This window comes from Diplotaxodon limnothrissa, linkage group LG14, assembly GCF_057381915.1.
Source record: "Diplotaxodon limnothrissa isolate DT_005_m linkage group LG14, D_limnothrissa_male_GT1.1, whole genome shotgun sequence".
In the NCBI taxonomy this organism is placed as follows: Eukaryota; Metazoa; Chordata; class Actinopteri; order Cichliformes; family Cichlidae; genus Diplotaxodon; species Diplotaxodon limnothrissa.
The window spans coordinates 13358969-13378914 of record NC_140609.1 but is presented as its reverse complement, the minus strand read 5'-3'; the positions used below and the strand labels follow the sequence as shown (position 1 = coordinate 13378914).

Genomic DNA, 19946 nt, shown 5'->3' with positions numbered 1-19946 from the left:
TGTGTGCATCTCTCTGTGCCTGTGTGTCACTTGTTGTTTAAGTGTGCTGGGAGAGTCATAGGAGAGGCCCCATCACTCAGGGGGTGGATGAGCAAAAAGGGTAATACATCTTAGTCTTCAGGAGCCAGACTGAGCCAACAAGTCACTGACGTGGGAGCCTGTTACTCATTCCAATTAGGATCTACGGTAAGGATACAGCGGGGGGGACTTAACTGGAAAGGTTAGCCAGAGGATAGGACATGGAAAGAAACAGGGACAAACAGGGGAGAAAAAGATAGTAAGTGTTGTTAAGAGAAGAAAACAGCAAAAACAAGTGATAAATGAGTGAGCTGGGAGCAGACCAGGATAGGATGGGAACAAATGAAGGAGAACAAATGGGTGAGATTAAGGAGAAGGAGAAAATAAGAAGAGTGGAGGTAAGAGCAGCAAAGGAAGAAGAGCAGAGATGGAAAGGAAGAAGAGAAGAGGGGAAGGAGGATGGGGAAAAGAATGACGCACAGAGGAGGCTCAAAGAAAACAAAGAAGTCTGGATGAGGAGAAGATCAAAGGATAGATGACAGGGAGGAAAGAGGGGGGTAAGGGAAGAGGAGAAACAGGGCAGAGAAGAGCAGAAATTGAGGAGGAGAGAAGGGGAGAATAGAAGAGACAGCGAGCGATGGCGAGGAGTTGAAGAGGGGGTGGGGAGGTGATGAGTCATCACCAGGCTATCAGCCCCGGTGGGCCGGGTTGCTGTGGGGGTGGCAGTGTGACACATATGCAGAAAACGCACACACAGGGAGACGTTGCCCGCCGTCATGCTGCTTAAACGTCTCCTCCTGCTGCAGAGGCGGGTGGAAGACAATACAGGGATGCCACTGAGACATGCAGTTGTGCACATGCAGCCCTTTCCTCTGACACACACATGCATATAATGTCGATGGCTGTGCCAGAGGCCTCATTAAGACTGCGAGGATGGATGGATGGTCATAAGGGCAAACAGTCAATACAGCTGTATGAAAAACAACACAAAACAAAAGGAGGAGCACAAGCGCTGTTTACACATTGTGTCTCTGACTATTTCTCATATACACTTTCCTCCATCATTCATACTTTATTAGGCAATGCATATGCAGAGGCGGATGTTGTATTAAAAAAAAAAGGAACAGATAAAGAGGAAGATGCACAAGTAACACGGCCACGGTGTTACATAAAAAGTTCACCGCTTCGCTCCTCTCACTGCGGCACTATGGTTTGCTCAGCTGCTGTGCTAAGAGTAATATCAAGCTCCTTCTTCTGTCATTTAATTAGCTCATCACAAGGACCCACGGTGCATTTTCAGTGTTCTTGCACATGCTTTTACTCCAATCATACGACTGAAAATTGGGGGCGGACACCTTTCAATAAATCAAATCACTTCCTCTGTAACACGCGAGCTCCTGTCACTCTGCGTCTCTTTTTTAGTGCTGAGTCGATTTCAGAGTTGCCATGCCAACAGATTGAGGGGATTCCTAATCCTGATCTGGGCCAGTGAGCGCGCACATACGCTTCAAATATGCAAACGTTGGACGCGGCGCGTGCAGGCTGCGTGACGTGGTGTTTCTCCCCTTCTAATCGCGGCACATCGGTTTTGTGTGCACGTCTCCCGGCAGATTGTGTGAATGGGAGCAGAGCCACCAGTTGATTGGGTGGTGATTCTTTAAATTCTTTCAGCATCACTCCAACTATGCAAACCTGCAGGCGACATCAGCCGCCAACCCGAGGCGAGTTTGGCACCAAACAGACACACAAACACAGAGAAAAAAATACTCGGATCACCAGTGAAATTTGAAAACCTCTGTAGGAATCTGTATTTAATCTTGAATTTCTACATACATTCATCCATCTCTGGAACAGAGGATCAGACAGTACGTGTGAGTGTGTGCGTGTATGTAAGATAGACGTGGATGCAGGTTGGGGTGGGTTTTCCAGCTGCCTTCTGCACACCTGCATATTTATCATGTGCTTACAAAATGTGATGGAGGCACATAACATTGGGCCGAAAGACGATGATAGGGGGGAGAGGGTGTACACATGTGAAGGCATTAGTGTAGCATAAATGTGTAATCTTGCGCTGAAGTGTGTGACTGGTGGCTAAAAGAGGGCAGTTTAATTCTAGTAATTCAGTCATATTTTGAATGACAGCAGAAGGCGCACTGTCAGGTTAGTCTGTAAACATTCTGACATGAAATCTTACTGAAAACATATTCAGCTGCAATGACCTGCATAGGCCCCAATTAGAAAACCGACTAGGCTAAAAGTTCTCGAAATTTAGTTTGAGTGAAGCTGTTGTATGTTGTGAGTTTGTGTTCTCACATTGCGCAAGTTAACGTGTGACTGTCCGTCTGCATGAATGCTTACCTATATGTGCATACTGATATGCCTGCATATGCACTATGCATGTACAATATTGATACAAGTACGTGTATGTATGTGTGTATGTTTACACATACTTACAAATAGAACCACATACACATACATGTCATGATGCATGTTACAGGCATTTCTCCATCCCTGCTTGAACGTATGAGTGTGTGTGCTGCTTGTGAATGTGTGTGTGTCAGTCGCTGTCTTCTCTTTCATGGGCCTCAGCCAGGGAGCTCTCATCAATATTCTCCAGGCTCTCTGCCCGCTGGATGCTGAGCTCAGAGAGCGGGATGCTGGGCAATGTAGTCTGTTCTGGGTAAAGCCACGGCTTGAAGGCAGGGTTATGTCTCTGCTTCCACTCTGGATACTTCACACAGGCTTTGCAGATCTTCTTCATGGCCTGGAAAGAACAAACAACAACAAACAACAAAATAAACAACAACAACATGTGATTTATGAGAAATAATGGAAGTGATAGAAAGAAAGTATTTCCAGCAGAAAGCTTGGCCGACACGTATGCTTGATCAATATTCTATAAGGAAGAACAGGCTGAACGCAACAGAGATGAAAAATCCAGAGGACAGAAATAGCACCCATACAAAAATAGAGATGAAGATGGATGAGTGACAGGATAAAGGGAGACAGAAGGGAAGCTGTGAGAGATGGAGGAATCTATAGAGATAAAACATGGGCAAGGGTAAAAAGAGGGAGGAGATCTTGTTCAGAGCCACAAGAACAGAGAGTTTCTTTTTTCCAAATATCAGAACCAAACAAGGGAGCTTCACACATGTCTGATAGTACTTAATGTCAGAAACAACATGCCTGTATGTTTTTTAAGGGTAAAAAACACAGAGCAACGTGTCTCATAAAAAAAACAATGGTCCAGGAAGTTACAGCAGCACCCAGTGCATGGCAAGACAATCATCCAGAATATATCTGGATATCTTTGTAGCTGCAGAGACCAAAAAAATTAAAAGCTAAAAAGGCAAAAAGAAGCAATTGCGTATTTATTCAATGTACATCACTCAGCAATTTTTCTTTTAACTATTAGATAATCCTATGATTTGCATATATCTTCTTTGCTGCAACCACTCTCGCTTAAGAGCAGCTGCATGTTTTAATAAAAATATATCTACCAAAAAGGAAAGCAATACTATATACTGTAAGGCCTGCAGTATTTTGACAATGAATTGATTTTGCCTCTGTGCACCATCTCGGTGGATTTCAAATCAAAAATGATGAATCGGATCTGCACTTCAGCAGTATCTGAGAAAAGTGCCGACTTTCAGACTTTCAGCTTTAATTCAAGGTTAGCAAAAGTATTGCATTAACTGTTTCCTTTACTGCCACCACATTCAGCTGCTGCTTGTTGCCACTGAAGAATATCCCACGTCTGTTCTGTAAGGCTTCACAATCCATGCTACTGCTTCTGTCAGCAGTCAAGCACGCCCATGCCATAGCATATCAGTGGTTTGCACCTTGTTGTAAACTCTCTGTATTTACATTGTCCTTGACTTAGTTAGACGTTATGAAGCGGTTTTTCTTAACCATGTTGTTGAGCTGCTCAGTGCATTCCTTCTTTTTAAGAATTCAACAGATTGTTGATTCAGCCACTGGCACGGTTATCTCTTTGGACTTTATTTTGAGAGCCTCAGTGTATAGCAACCAGCCAACACTTGGAAATAAATAGAGGTATTTTATTTGCTTAATTTGTCATGGAATAATGAGAAACAGCCCTCATCTGATCATAAATCTGCTCTTCGGTCAATTGTCTGATTATTTTTGAGGCTTTGAAAATGGAATCATACGTATGAAAGAATAAAAAAAAAAACTGCACTTCAATCATGTCTTGATTGTTGGATTTAAAAGCCCCCGTGCTGGTGTATCAAAGGAAAACTGCAAAAAAAAAAAAAAGTGTTACTGTCCAAATCCCATATTGATATTCTGACCCTCTCTTAATATGAATAATTAGATCCATATTTTTTAAAAGCTTTGATAAAATGCAGACTATTGATTAAAGTCACAATGTGAAATGCTTTTTTTGACATATGAATGGAAAGCAAATCTCTAAAAACTCTAAAATGCCTAATGTTTTTATTCACTGTCTTCACTAGATGCCTTCTTTCCCTGATATCATCTCTGAGGAATCCTCCATCACAGCATGCTCTCTAGAGAATCATTGCCCTATTTTAATAAACATATACAGCAGATGCCCTCAGACAAGCAGTAAACTATAAGGTCTGCGTATTTTCTCATGGTGACCGGCACTGTGCTGAGTGGAAGTGCAGATTATCACACAGTCAAACACACTCACAGGATCTTTGTTAATCTGCACATATTACTTACGCATGGAGCAAGGAAGTGGGAAGACTTGTTGACAACCCACTTGGGTAGCGAACCTGTAAAGAGAGTCGGGGTGAGCAAAGCATCATGGGTAAAAGTTGGAGTGTGACAGAGAGTCTGTTTTATTTCATATTACCAGGATCAAAGCAAGGCTTAGTAACTACTCACTGCGCCCGTATGGCTCTCTCTCATACATGCACACAAACACACACATTAGCAACGGATAAATAAAAAGAGTTACACAATCGGCACTTGCTTGTATGTGATCAGCAGTTAGAAAGTGAAGTAAATAGAGAATAAGAGGAGGAGATTAAATGCTAGACAAAAAAGCAGAGTGAAGAGTAGTGAGTGAGAGAGCACGCGAGAGAGGTGAGATAGACTATCCTTCATATGGTTGCTATGGTGACACATTTTGACATAAAGGCAGGGCAATGAATAATTCATAGAACGCAGAGTTAAATACCTGGGTGAGTGTTTTGCGCTTCCTGTGTGTGCTCTGTTTGATTTTGTCCTTGTGTGCTGAATACTTTTCTGTGTGTGTGTGTGTGTGTGTGTGTGTGTGTGTGTGTGTGTGTGTGTGTGTGTGTGTGTGTGTGTGTGTGTGTGTGTGTGTGTGTGTGAGACTGTGAGTGATAGTTACCTCGTGGATCCACCTGGGCCATGTAAGTGAGGGTACAGTTATTAGGTCCCTGGCTCTGGATCATGTAGCCAGTCTGAATGGAAACTGCACGTACCATGTCCTTTTTAGGTGGGTATTTCTGTGGAAACAGCACAGAGAGGCCAAAGTGTAAACAAACAGGACGAGGACCCCACTAGATTCTTTTTTTTTGTGAGATCTGTAGAAGGCAGAGTAGACATTCAAGAGCTTTGTGCTTTTAAGCTGCCAGTCAAACTGATTTTCAGCTTCATAGTCAGACTTCTGATGCAAATCCAGTCCACACCACTCTGTAAATAAAAAAAGCAAAGCTGCATGCAGCCCACTATTTCCCTTTTAGCTCCTTAGACTCTAACAGTATATCCAAGGTTATTATTAATGATTAGGGAGTCCACTACTGGTTAGTCTGCACTAATTAGGAGAGGGACACTGCAGAGCACTCAAGAAGAACAGACAGCAGCAGTCAGCTAAGACATCTGCTTTATTTTTTCTCTGCTATTTGACTCATATTTTTTGGCTTCTACACTTAACACACTACCTTGTATTGGCAGAAGAAATCTCTGCAATGTGAACTTTTGTAAATCATCTGCAGGTTTCCGGGATACAGAATTCTCATGCTCTGAGCTAATGTAATCTTCTTGATTTTTTTTAGACTTCACTAAATCTGAAACATTAATCACGACTAAGCCATGTGTTCAAAAACACCCAGCACACCAGGAAACTGATCATCTCAGGACTCGAGCACTTGATGAGCAATCAGCTGAACAACAACACGATAATTAAACTTTGGACAAAATTAATCATTTTTAATATATCACTATACGCTCGCCAACCACTTTATGTGGTACACTTCTTCAACTCTTCGTTAATACAAATATCAAATCAGCCAATCACATGGCAGCAAATCAGTGCAATTAGTCATATAGACATAATCAAGACGACCAGCTGAAGTCCAAACTGAGCATCAGAAAGAGAGGTCTGAGTATTTCAGATACTGCTGCTCTGCTGAGATTTTTACCATACAAAACCATCTCTCAGGTTTACAGAGAACGCTGAGCAAAAATGCCATGTTGACGTCAGAGGTCACAGTGAAGTGGTCAGACTGCTTTGAACTGATCAATCAAATAAGCACTGGGTACAACCAAGGTATGCAGAAGAGCGTCTCTGAACGCACAACACATCAAACCTTAACGTAGATGGGATACTACTGCAGAAGACCTCACCAGGGACTATTCCTTTGTGACAGGGTTCTAGAGTGCGACCGATGTGGTTGCACATGAGACATAATTTTTCAGTGGTGCGACTACAAAAAAATCCTAGATCCAAGGTGCGACCAGCCTTTCGAGTAGAACTTCTTTCCCACCTCTTAACTTAACGAACTTTTTCGTTAAGGCCTGATCCATCCAAAATTCATAGCCAGTGCTCTGACGGAGCCATCAGCCTCTCAGGTTATGTCTAACACTGGTCCGGAGACGGCATCAGGTAATGAGCCACATACGATCGACTTTGAGCCAGAGCCCACTGAAAGTAAAAGGGGGAAAGCGTATACATTTCGAAGAGAGCGGCTTGACCAGTTTCCCTGGCTAAGATACAGTAAAGCTGACAACATGTTGCACTGCATTTACTGTCGTGAGTGTGGGAAGACTATGGCCGGCAGTACCGCATTTGTGACAGGTGCTAATACGTTTCGAATTGAAACGCTGAAAAAGCACAGTGTATATAGAAAACACATTATATGCAGCAATAAATGCACTGCCAAAGTGTCCCCTCTCCCCACTGCCTTTCAGTGGGAGTGAAGAGAGGGGACTGCCGCTCTGATGACTTGTGTGCAGGCAGCAGCAAACAGGTCATCAGAAGAGGCCAAGATGATGATTAAGTTTAACATCGCCAACAATATTGCCAAAGAAGAAGTTCCGTTCACTAAGTTCAAGTCCGAAATAATTCTTCACACGAAAAATGGCTTGAACGTAAACTCCACATACAGTAATGATGTCACATGTGCCCAGTTTATAGGTGTCATCCCAGACACATTGAAAAAAAAAAAGTGAAAAAATGAAAAAGGCCAAGTTACATGAGTTGGTCATCTGAGAGGCATGTGACTGCAATGGAGGATAGTCCATAAGATATCAAGCTGTTCGGATGTTCAGATTTTGAGATGTTCAGTTTGAAGCCTTTGAGGCACTTTTAATTTAGAGGGTTTTTTTATTCAGTTATCTTGAGATGTTTTAAATTAAAATTTCAGCTTAGCTCAGCACTTTAAGCACAAGCACTTTTTCAGTAACTTATCTTTCTTATAGAAATGCGCTCCAAATAAAGAACTTTGTGTTGACAAGATTGTTAGTTAATCATTTACAAATCAATATTGTCTGCATGGACAGCACTTTTTTTTTTTTAGTGAACATGTAAAACTGCGGTGTTAAGCGATGTGGTTGAATAATTTGGATGCACCTAACGTTTGTGCTGGTACACCTAAGAAAAAAAGTTAGGCGCACCAGTGCAACCGTGGCAACCGTGGCTGCTTGCAGCAGGATAAAATACAAATACATGTCAAACAGGTTTCTTGAACATGACAATGAGTTCACTGTGCTCAAATGAAGAATTATGGCAGTTCTGCAAGCAAAAGTGGTTCCCCCAGAGTAGCAAAGTGTAACTAATGTAGTGGCCAGTGAGCGTATAATTAATCTCTATGCCAATATTCACACGGTAAATCAAATCTGGTTCAATTCAAGCTAAATATTATGAAGTGAACTATAATGCAAAATACTATGTCCTCGTGATGGAGACAGATGACAGGGATCACATGAGTCCTTAATTAGCTGCTGGGCACAAAGGATATAGTTACAATGAGAATGAGTCAGTGGATCAGTACTGTTGTGTCTGGATCTGTAACTCCACTGTGGAAAAAAAAAAATGGCTCAGCAAACAAAGCAGTCATTAGAAGCCATTAGAAGTTATTAAGCCTTTGCCATTATAAATATTTGCATAGGGTTTTCATGCAAATACATATCGGACTCTATAGCACTCAACACAATGGTACGCTTAACAGCAGCGCTAACCATAGTTACATGACAGATGGATTGCAAAAGCAGACTGTTAAAAAGCCTCGGAAATGTATGATTAAAGAACTGAAAATAATTTATGGCACCTGTTATGATTGGTGAAAAAGCTGAACAGCGATTGTAGGATAAGAAACAGCATAAGTGAACCATGTCCCGCTGATGGATGCGCCAACACGCCACTCATAAGTTTCCCCTGAAGCCAAACTCCAGGAAGTCGAGCTCTCGAGTTTTTCCCATTATCAAGATCAGCCTTGGCTAACCACACACGTAAACCGACACACAATTTGTTGTGTTCAGAAGTTCAAATTGATGCAGGAATGCGGAAGGCGGGGTGGAAGTCAACAGCTCACGGTCATATGAGAGGCCTTATCCTTCTGCAAACACTGTACTGGTGAGCAAAAGTTAGAATGAAAAGCAGAGAGGAGACAAAAGAGTGAACAAGGACACCAGAGGACAGACAAAAGGAATAAAGACAAAAGACATGGAAACCCATGATACACACAAAAGGCTGACGGACACGAAGACAGTGAGAGCGACATCGCTGAAAGTGTTGAATTGTTGTTTTACTTTGTTTCACCTTCTCAAGGATTTGCTTCTTCTTCTTAGTCTTTTTAAGTTTTCTACACATTTTACAAGCCAGTCAATCAGATAAACCAGAAAACAAGTGGCAGGTTAATGAATGCAGGACACAACTAGCAACAGGTGATCAGTACAAACAGATATAAAGCCAACGAAAAGCTGAGGTTTCAGGCCAAACTGAAAGTTACTCACATCCTCTTAGTGTGCTCGAATCAACTGATGGTTTTTACAGCTTTATAGTATCTAGATTATTCAAGTGCATTCAAAGGCATGCTCGGAAAAGCTGAGCTTAAAACACAATATGTTCTTCTATCATCTATCATTGTTTCAGGTGAAAGCATCAGGGGCAGACAATATGATAGAGCATGGTCTTTGGAAAGGTGCTAAGCTAAACTGTTGCTGTGTAAGTAAAGAGAGCAATAGAGCGTGTGGTAGGGGAAGTACTTCTGGAGACTGGATCGCGTTCCTGTTTTCTGAGCTGAGCAACTTCCAGCAACATGGCACTGGGATGCATTTTATGAAGTCTGCAAGCAGACAGAAAGGCTTTTAGGAAAGTAGGTGTCATGTTTTTGTTTTTTTGAACACAAAAATGAAATACAACAGTTGTTGCAGGTACTTGTTCATGTGAAAATCAGCAGGAAGCGCGTGTTATCAACCTCTCTGGGACCGACTGCAGTCAGATTATTTTGTGCTCTAAATTAAGCCTCCATTTTCCCGGATAGATTTCATACTCAGTGGCAGACAAAGCTACGCTGTGAAAGTGCAGCTCATAAGGAACCAATTTAAATGCAGAAAACTTGTCTATTGCTACTTTAAATCACCGACACAGAGCGGTGAAATGTTCCCTTAGAAAAAAAAACGGGACCTGTTCAACTTGCTAAAGAGGACCACTTCATTTCAGCTCGCCAATATAAAGCACTGTGCAAAAGCCTCAAGTCACTCCTCATTTCAGAGGTTTTTATTTGGCTGCTTTTTCACTCATCAGTTCAATCCTTGTACCTGACCATTTTTGGAGGAATGGTTCTTTTTGTTGTTGTTTATTGAGCCACTTAACACTTATTGAGCCTATAAATCACTCACATAACTCAAGGGATGACCCTGTATTGTGTCTACTCATAACAAGAAGAAAAAAAGAAAAAGAAGAGCTTTGAACTTCCTTAAAGAAAGCCTGAGGAACTATTCCTCAGAGCTGCTTAAAGAAATTGAAAGAAAGCTCGCGTACAAGAGTTCAGGCTGTGTGGAAGAATTAAAGCGGTTCTAAATATTGATGTTCACGCTCATTAGAACACTACAAACTCTGCTTTCGCCTTATACACTTTATTTCTGTCAATAGAAAATTGTACTTAGGAGTCAGTATAATCTTTTAATAATATAAGTTTGCATATGATAGAATACCTCTTTATGACTCAGACTGTTGTTTATAGTTCACTGTGACCCGTTATGCAGGGAAGGAGCAGTACCTGCTAGATAAGAGCTTAACAAGCCGTTTCACTTCGTGCCAGGTAGAGAAGCCTCTCCTGGCACACGCACACAATGCGAGATGACTCAAGACTTTTGCACAGCAGTATTCACCCAGTTCATACTGAGATATGTTCCCATTAGCATTCCTTTTTATCTTTACTTACGGCATGTTTGATAGAGTAGTTCATGATGATGTAATCTTTTCCTATTGGCAGCCAGGAGCGGAGCGTGATGACGTCACGGTTCCGAAGGGGCTTTGGGCACTTCCCTGTAAACAAACAAGAGAAGTCAGGTGAACAAAACATCACAGAACAATCTGTACCTGAAGGCAATTTACATGCGTTTACATGCGATGGTGCAACATACATGAGTAGTAACCAACGTCCGCATTGACCGTAAGCTTCCCAATATCGAAGGTCTCAATGACATTTGTGTCCCACTTCTTTCTGTATTCAATGTCATGGAGAACGTCATACATGGTCTCAGCTGACACATCCTTGCACAACATCCGACACTGAGAGAGGAAGAAGGACAGAAAGAGAAACAGAGGCTTCAATTTTAGGCAACAAAGGTAAAGCCACAATGATATTACAGATTTGAGTCACACACAAAGTTCCACACAGCTTATTCAAACTGTATTTAAAATACATAACTCTATGGCACCAGTATTGTACTTCTTTGAATTCATCGCTCTGGGTCTAATGCAAACTATGAGGTAGGAAAATCCATTAGAGTTTAATGAAGCTGCTCAGCATAAATTCAAAGTGAAGTAGTATGCCACTGTTGAGGAGAGCTCAGGCCTAGTGATGCCAAGAAAGGTAAGTGAGACACAAAAACAAAAAGCCAGTGAACACATCACAGACTCAAATACCTGGAAATTAAACATATGCACATATGCACACACTCACTGCACCCATGTGGACCCCACACGTGAAAGAAACACGAATGGCAACTGATGTGTAAATGATTAGACATCAGATGGTTGGAGAGCGTCAGTATTGGAGAGCAGAAATGGGAACTGTGTGTGTGTGTGTGTGTGTGTGTGTGTGTGTGTGTGTGTGTGTGTGTGTGTGTGTGTGTGTGCAGACAGGCCACTGACCATAGATGAGTCATTACCGAGACCCAAGCTCTTAAATGGAAAACACATTCACCACAAGACAGAGATGGAGAGACTTATGTCAAAGGGTTGTTGCTTTTTTTCAAGAGTGTAGCAGTAGCAAGAGCTCTGAATGCCACCTTTTTTCAAATCTTTTTGTGGTTCTGTCTGAAACAAATGACGTGTGAAGTCACGTGTGCACTAGAGCACCAGCTTTTAGACTAAAACAACCTTCCTCATATCAGTTATGCTATGCACACTGAATAGAAGTGTAAAACTTACTGCGTGGCCACTGCGTTATGCTACAGAAAGACCATCTGCAGGTAGAGCTGCTTTTTCCTGATGGTTTCTCTCGTTTTCTGTTGTGCATATTCCTTTCAGACGTTTCATGTCGATAGCTAAGACTGACTTACAAAAACTAGGAAGTTTTTATTGCACTTAAAGCAACGTAACACATTGCTGTCACCTCGAGGAGGCTGCTGGTGGTTAGTGGAGTCTGTTTGCTTCTTTGCTTCACTTCATGTGTACCCCAGAGGGGAGACACACAGTGAGTTAATGAGCAGGAAAACAGCAGTAGAGAGTCTAGCTAAAATGAAACAACTGCACATAAATGCACGGCTTCGGCGGAGGAGGTAAAGTTGGTCATCTACTAATCAGAACATCAGTAGTTTAATCTCCAGCTTCTCTAGTTTGCATGCCCGAGTATCCTCGGGCAAGATACTGAACAACGGGTTGTCTCCAATGCGTCCATTGTGTGTGAATGACTAAAAGCACTTAGGTATTGAAAACAGTGCTTGTATGACTGGGTTTGTAGTACGAATGTGTTTTGAGAGTTATATATATAAGTACCAGTCCACAAACCTATTAAATAATATATTGTGGTGACGCATTGGTTCAATGGTTGAATGTGTTCTTTTGTCTGAAACAAAGAACGTTGTTCCTCTGTGAGAAAGAAGGTCATAGGTTAAAATCCACATGCAAACTCCACACAAGAGTTTGTGTTCTCCCCGTGTCTGTGTGGGTTCTCTCCTGGTTCCCCAGGTTCCTCCAACAGTCCAAAGACATCAATATTAGGTTCTTAAGTGATTCTAAACTGGCTGTAGAAGTGAACGATTTTCAGTTTCTATGTGTTAGCCCTGCAACAGACTGGCAACCTGTTCAAGTTATAGGCTATAATGGATGGATGAATGGATGGAGCCCCGTACAAGTTATAGGCAAAAAAACTAGGAGTGGTGCTTCCATTAATACCACAGCTGGTTGATTGTTTGCATAGCATGTCACAGCTTATTAATGAAACCATAGAGACTCCTGGCTATGTTTGGCATAGACGGCAATACACTCAAGGTAAGCCCTTGAGTAACAGTGTTGCCAAAGTTACAATTGCCAGGAGAAACTAGTCTCAATAATAACAAGGTGAAAGGCAAGTGGTAGAGGCATGTCGAGTTATAAAGCATAAGAGACACAAAGGCAATGAGGGAAAAAGAACCCAGCACTTGATTGAGAGCAAATTAGAAAGAAATGGACCAAGGGAAGTTGTCTGCCCCAGATAAATTTTAACTCCTGTTATAAATCAGTCCAGACAGTTAAAAGCTCCGCCTAGCCTATCTTCCATCACTGCTTCCCTTCAGGCTTCATTTAGGAAAATCATCATAGACTGTATCCCACATTTGTCTGTAAACCTGTTTTAAACTCGAGGTCTCCTCTTATAACTATTTGAAATTCAAAATGGTCCGCACTGGTCTGATACATGGACAAGTCACCAGGCCCAACAAAGAAAAACAGACATTCATACATAAAGCCAGGTTAGAATCACTAATTACATGCATTTGGACTGTGGGAGGAGGCCATAGTGCTCAGAGAGAAACCACACTGGCACAGGAATAACATTCAAATGCCACACAGAAGCCCAGAGCGTCTTGACTGAGAGGCAATGATGCTTATTGCTCTGTTGGAAGCGTCATGAGGATATCTTTTAATTACATGTGCACACAACCTGGCAGGTGTATATCATTAGAGTTTTTCCATCAACTAAAATATTGGTGAGTTGCAATTTTTACTCCTAGAGGACAAGTCAGGGAATTAAGACATACTTTTGGAAAGTTACCATCAAATTTTGCCAATTATTTTGGCACACAACCCACTTGCTCGAAAATGTTTGTTTACCAGCTCCAGATTGGAGCCTTTATAGCTTTATATTTCATATTTCTGTATAGTTTTCATATTTAGATCCTGTTCATAGCCCGTACATAGTTTGTACACTCACTACAGCCTGTACATACTTATAGTTATAGCATATTCATAACATACCTTCATACCGTGTACATTGCAACATACCAATAATAGACCCATATTTAGTACCCTCATACATATAACGGACCCATTTCTGTAATATATCTATATATCTATATTATTGCTAATATATATTTTGTAATATATCTATATTGTGGCTAAAGCACTTTCTGGATGGATGCAAACTGCTTTTCGTTGCCTTGTACTTGTGACATGTGCAATGACAATAAAGTTGAATTCTATTATAATCCTATTCTATCAGCTTTAGCTGTAGCTCTCACACAGGAACACAGTCTCACACGACTCCACAACAGTCACACTGTGCAACAAAGGAAACTGTAAATGCTAAATTGTAATGACATTCCTAGAAACAGAACCCTCGGTGAGATCGAGGAAATGCAGACTGAGTGCAGAGAGCAGGTCAATCCAGACTGAAAGCTGATGAAATAGAAAAAAACAAACAAAAAAACCCCAGGAAGGTTGTGCAAGCACATTAGTGTTACTATTGTAACCTTATTGTTAGCCTAATCAAGAAATAAGTCATTTCATACTTCACATGAGTGGCAGATTGCTAGTTCACTTAAGCAACAAACGGCAAGCAAAGTTCAGAAGAACTGAGGAAAAATAGCACCTAGCTGTGTTTCGCAAAGAGCACAAAAAACGCTCTTCAGCTAAAGTAGTGGGTGTGTCACTGGACAAGTAGATCCCAACCAATTGGATATTCACTATCAGTATCCGTATTTATCCACTGGTTTGTCCACCAGAGGACACTCTGCAACTTCTTTGTTGGATCAACTAGACCAGTTTCTCAAACTCCAGTCTTCGAGGGCCGCTGTCCTGAGTCAACTTCTATAGAGTGTTGCTAATGACCTACTAATTGTATTCAGATGTGTTACAACAGGGACACATGGCAAAGTTTCAGGACAGCCGCCCTCGAGGACTGGAGTTTGAGACCTCTGAACTAGAGGGTAAAAAAAGTAAAAAATAAATAACTAAAAAACATTTTGTGTGTCAAAAAACAAGCTCTGACGTTAAAATCCTGCTTGTAACCATAGCAATAATCCTCTATATATCACAGCATGACACTCTGAAAGATAATGTCCTATTTATGGTGTATTGCTGTTCGAACCATTTTTATTTTAAACGCATTAAATCAACTCGTGAGTGAGATGTTTTACACTGCATCACTACTCACAAGGATATGAACTAATTTTCCAAGAGGGAAGTCTGTCACATTACAAGGCACATCTTAATGCCTGTAAACGTAATTAGGGACTGTAAAGTCATCTGTTATCGCTGTCTGAAAGACAATAGTTAAAACCCTTATGAGTATTCTGTTGTTGTATTCAAGATTAGTGAGATAGATTATGTAGGCACAATGCAATTCTGATTTATTTTAACAGTGTAGTCAAGGAGGCATTACACATTTATTACCAAAATAAAAACTAGACAAAAGACAAACGCCTCCTTTCCACCGGTTTGGTGCTGGAACCGAGTCGGTGCAGGTCACAAAAGACCAGAGAGAATAACAGATGTCTTGTGTCCACAGGCAAACTGAAACAGGAGTAGCAGGAAGAAGGAAAAACAAAATGAAAAGTCAAAGGGGGAAAGCTGCAGGGAGCAAGACATTCAGCACAGAATGAAGACATACAGCCAGCTACGTACACGTGTGTGTAATTCTATTACAAACTAATTCAGTAAACTCGATAGATGAAGCAAAGAGGGCAGGATAGAGGGGGTGAAACAGAGTTCAGAAAGATAAAATAGACATGGCGGAGACAAGTAGGCATAGGTGGACAAACAATAGGTGTGTGCAGATGGCAGTCTTTTCAGTATGTTTGTCCACAGGGTCCCCTCTCTGCCTACTCATAACACCCAGTGACCTGCGATCCCTGCACATCCAGCCCACTCCCTCTACTTTTCCTTCTCTCTCTTATTCCCTGTCCCACCCACTCTTCTTCTCTTCTTGCCACCCTCTCCCTCTCCTCTTCTAATCTGTCATCTCCCATCATTTGTTCCTCTGGGTGCTGATACATGAAAGTAAATTTGAAAAAAAAGAAGAAGAAGAAGAAGAAGAATAAAAACAGAAGGGGAGTGACTCAGAGCTGGGCTTCCCTCTTCCTCAGCATGAGAGAAGGCAAACCCTGGGAGTATGTTTGTGTGTCTCTGTGAGTGTGTGTCGATGTAGGCAGGAGGATGACCCATTCACAGTAAATAAAAACGACCCACATTTTAATGCCCACACACTGAGTGTTGTATGTGAAGTCGCGTGCTGATCGATGATATTAAATTGCTGGTTAGAATGAGCACAGGCATGACTGAACTGTGAGGTGATCACTGATTAATATGGTAGGGGCAATGATGACGATGATGATGAGGCTAATGATAATCGGGGCACTAATGATGATGATCGCCAGCCTGTTCCCCTTCTCTCACTCAAATGGGCATATATCTATCTTTGTTGCTTTTTAAAGCTACACACAAGACAGGCAGAGAGGTTATATTAGAGATGCACTATAAACAGAACAGCTGTAAGTACCACACTGACTCACAACTGCATTTGTAATGACATAATTGTATATACAGTACATTTGCAGGGTGGAAGATTGGGTATGTGAGAGTGAAACAAAAGGGGAGATGAGACAGTGGTGCACAATGCAAAACCCCCAGCTTTTGTCATATTTACATAAAGATAAAGTGCCAACTACAGATAGAAGCCCCACCCAAACTTCAAACATGTGTGCGTGCACTTTCCACTTCTCGCTGTTTGCAGTCTGCAACTGTCAAGATAAAACACACCTGCCTGATGTCAGGGAGAAACGCCTGAATAAGCAGATCCCTACCCTCTGCACACAGGATATACCCTGAGGAATTACGCAGGAGAATGAGGCGGCTTTATAGGCTCTTGATTGGCCTGTACACTACACACACACAAACACACAAACACAAAGAAGCTTGCTAATAGGTAAGAAGATGGATAGAGGGGGCTGGGAAAAGCCCTGTGCTTTTGCAGCTCCTGCACATGTTGATAACACCTCTATGTACACACGCACATATGCACACAAGCTAACAAGACTTTATTTAACAAAGTAAACACCGAGTGGCTCGCTGACTCTCTTCAGACCTGGATACAATAGCAGGACACACACATATAAAGCGGAGGATGGGTTTTATTTGTATTGTTCTATATGTAGTCAGTTCTGGTCAGATTAGCAAGCTGGAAGGGTTAAAAAGTGGAAAGGACCTTCCTGAGATTTCGGGCCGTGAGGCCAAACATTTCTGTGTGTGTGTGTGTGTGTGTGTGTGTGTGTGTGTGTGTGTGTGTGTGTGTGTGTGTGTGTGTGTGTGTGTGTGTCAGACAGTGAAAATGCTAAAAGAGGTTTTTAAGCCTGATAAGCACTAAATTAACAGTCAGTCAGGTCTCCTGGCAGCATCTGCAGCTCTAAGATGAAGTAACAGTACGCACTGGCAAAGCTGTGGGCTCCAAGTGAAAGTGTGAATTTTCAATTTCTTTATTTACAGTTTACACTTGGGTGCAGGTCTCAATCAAACTGCTCCCTGCTAGCTTCTACTAAACTTCTACTTTCGAGCTTGAATGTGTGGAAATACAATCATTTGCTGAAGAGAGAACTGGGTGTTTTGCCACAAGTGTGCTGTGAGAACACTGTTTAAATTAATTCCCCCCCTTCTCTGATTCCCACAACATAAACAAAGCATTATTAACGACTGCGGTCAGTCATTGTTAGACTCGGGTACACGGCAGATTCTCAGAGGCCGTCCTAATAATGCCTCCACGTCAACTCCCAGGACAAACGCTCACACTTGACGAAAACTGCCACGTCTGCTGTTTGAGCTGATAACAGAGTTTGCTCACAGTTTCACATGGAGCTCACGTTACCTTACCTAAACAACTAACCAGGAACCACTAGATTTTTCCACCTGGGGCACAGTGTCCTATTAATGTAAACCGATCCTCTTCAGAGGACTGGAGGGCGATTTAGTTAAATGAGAATTACACACACAAAACACACAAAAGGTGATCAGAAAGACTGACAATGGATTTAGAAGCAGCAAGCAGCTCACACTGAAGGTAATTATTGAACCGATGGCCAAACAAACTGATCAATCCTGTCTGTTTGCCCATGACCTAACCGACTGCTCTCCTACTATTGTCAGCAGCTCTATTTGAGCGTGCGCTTTTGCAGACTTCCATTTGTTTTGAATGGATGTCAAACTGTGTAGACTCAGCACTCTACATAATACGCTTTTGCACAGTGGCTTGAAAATAGTTTCGCTGGCAAAAGGCGACATGTCTCCAGAGAACTAAGCCTGCCTCCTGAGATTTCATCCAGCTCTCACTTCTCTTTAGTGCAGGACTTTTGTTTGTTTGTTTGTTTGTTTACTGTGGGCATCAGGCATCAATTCAATCCATTACCTAAAACAGGATGTGGTTACTACAATGCATTTTTTTTTAAAAAGTTCTTGTCTTTACCTCCAAGCCCTCTACCCAGACTGCTACAGTCATATTGGGCCATTTATTAAAAATGATTTGCTTACTGGCTTTACAAGGAGCAACACAGAGAGTGCTTTCTCATTTCAAATGTGTTTCTGGGATGTTTGGAGAGCGAAGCTGCAATAAGAGAACGCAGCAGAGAGCAATGCTTAAAGGACGTCAGCAACTTAAATCATATGGGAATTTAGATGGGAGCACTTCCCTGCCAACTGGATTATGCAGCAGGGTTTTCTATCGCTCCCCTTCCCCTCTGTCTTTGTACTGTTGCCACATGACCACATCCACACCACTTTCCATTATTTCCCACCAGTACCTGATGCCCAATAGAAGCGCACAAAAAGTTCTATTCATACCTGTGTGGTTAAATTGTCTCACCTTAATTTTGTGGATGGACTTCCCCTCCTCCAAAGACTGGGCCCACACAGTGACGACCCCTTTGTTGTAGGTCATATTCCAGCCCTCTTCGCACAGACATTCGGCCTTGAAGCTGGCAAACGCCTGGTCGTCCGGGATTGTCACAGTCTGTCCAGACATGGCTTCTTGTTACCGCGAGGAGTTGATAGGAGAGCGAGGGATGTGGTGGGATGCGTGGGGATGAGGACTACAGAGGAGACACGGTGAGCTGGGGAAGCCGGGAGTCGAGTTTCCCTCCTCTTCTTCTTCTGTGGGAATAACTTGTCTAATTCAATTTCCTCCTTGCAACAAGCTTTTGTAGCCGGCTGCAGCGCGTCTTGTGATGGTCTGCGCGCGTGCTTGTGTGTGTGAGTCTGTGTGCGCGCGCTTTCAGGGTCCAATAACCGCAATCCACCCTGCACAAACTAATGTAGCAGAGGTGCAGGCAGAGAGAACAGGTGAGCTGGAAACAGCTGGGGAGGGGGAAAGGCAAAGAAGTGCGTAAAATGAGATGGGCGGATCAGATCAGAGCTCTGAGCCGCGGTTTAATAAGTTTCTGTCCGCTCCAGCAGCCCTCTCAAACAGCCGCTCTTCAAGCAAACCATATGTTTCTGTGTTTCCGCCTGTCACTCCCCGTTTCTGTCTCTTACCTTCTGCTTCCACCTCCCCTCTCTTGCCCTCTGCGCGTCTCTACGCCTCTCTCTCTCTCTCTCAGTTGTTGTTTTTTAAGGGTTTATAACAAGCTGATTTCCAGAACATCTCCATCGCTGCGTCGCCGCTGTGGCAGGTGGTAAAGGGGATGCGGTGAGAAATATGAGGAAGAGGAGGAGGAGGAGAGGTTGGGCGGTGGGAGGAGGAGGAGAGTCGGACTGCACAGGCAGGAGACCAGCCACAGCCACCGTGAAAGCTCCTCCCTTTGTTGCCTTCAGCTGCTGCTCGTAAAGCTCACAGCTCTGCATTATTTTAACGGGAAGACTACAAAGGCAAGAAAGATATTTACGCCTCTGAGTATAAATTACAAACAAATACTTTGAAAATGTTTTTGCATAACGGTTAAACTGGTCCAGGAAACAAACAAAGCATAAGACAAAGAAAAACGGCGATCAAAGCCTAAAGCTTTGATTTGTGGCATTTTTCATTAAACAAACTCTGCTTAAATGGAAATTTAGTAACTAT

The 19946-nt window shown here is 42.3% G+C and overlaps 1 protein-coding gene across 2 annotated transcripts; it reads right to left on the bottom strand.

The window, feature by feature from the left end:
* Positions 1-1188: 1188 nt before the first annotated feature.
* Positions 1189-19613, bottom strand: stard10 (StAR related lipid transfer domain containing 10). Of its 2 annotated transcripts, XM_085370076.1 has the most exons (7): positions 19421-19613; positions 18753-19243; positions 10846-10993; positions 10644-10747; positions 5366-5483; positions 4729-4781; positions 1189-2782 (listed from the first exon to the last, which is right to left on the bottom strand). In XM_085370076.1, exons 2-7 carry the CDS (start codon positions 18909-18911, stop codon positions 2576-2578), a joined length of 789 nt encoding a protein of 262 aa, XP_085226202.1. In that variant the 5' UTR covers positions 18912-19243; positions 19421-19613; the 3' UTR covers positions 1189-2575. The 2 variants fall into 2 exon arrangements, with proteins under 2 accessions (XP_085226202.1, XP_085226201.1); XM_085370075.1 differs by having other exon boundaries at positions 18753-19613.
* Positions 19614-19946: the final 333 nt, after the last annotated feature.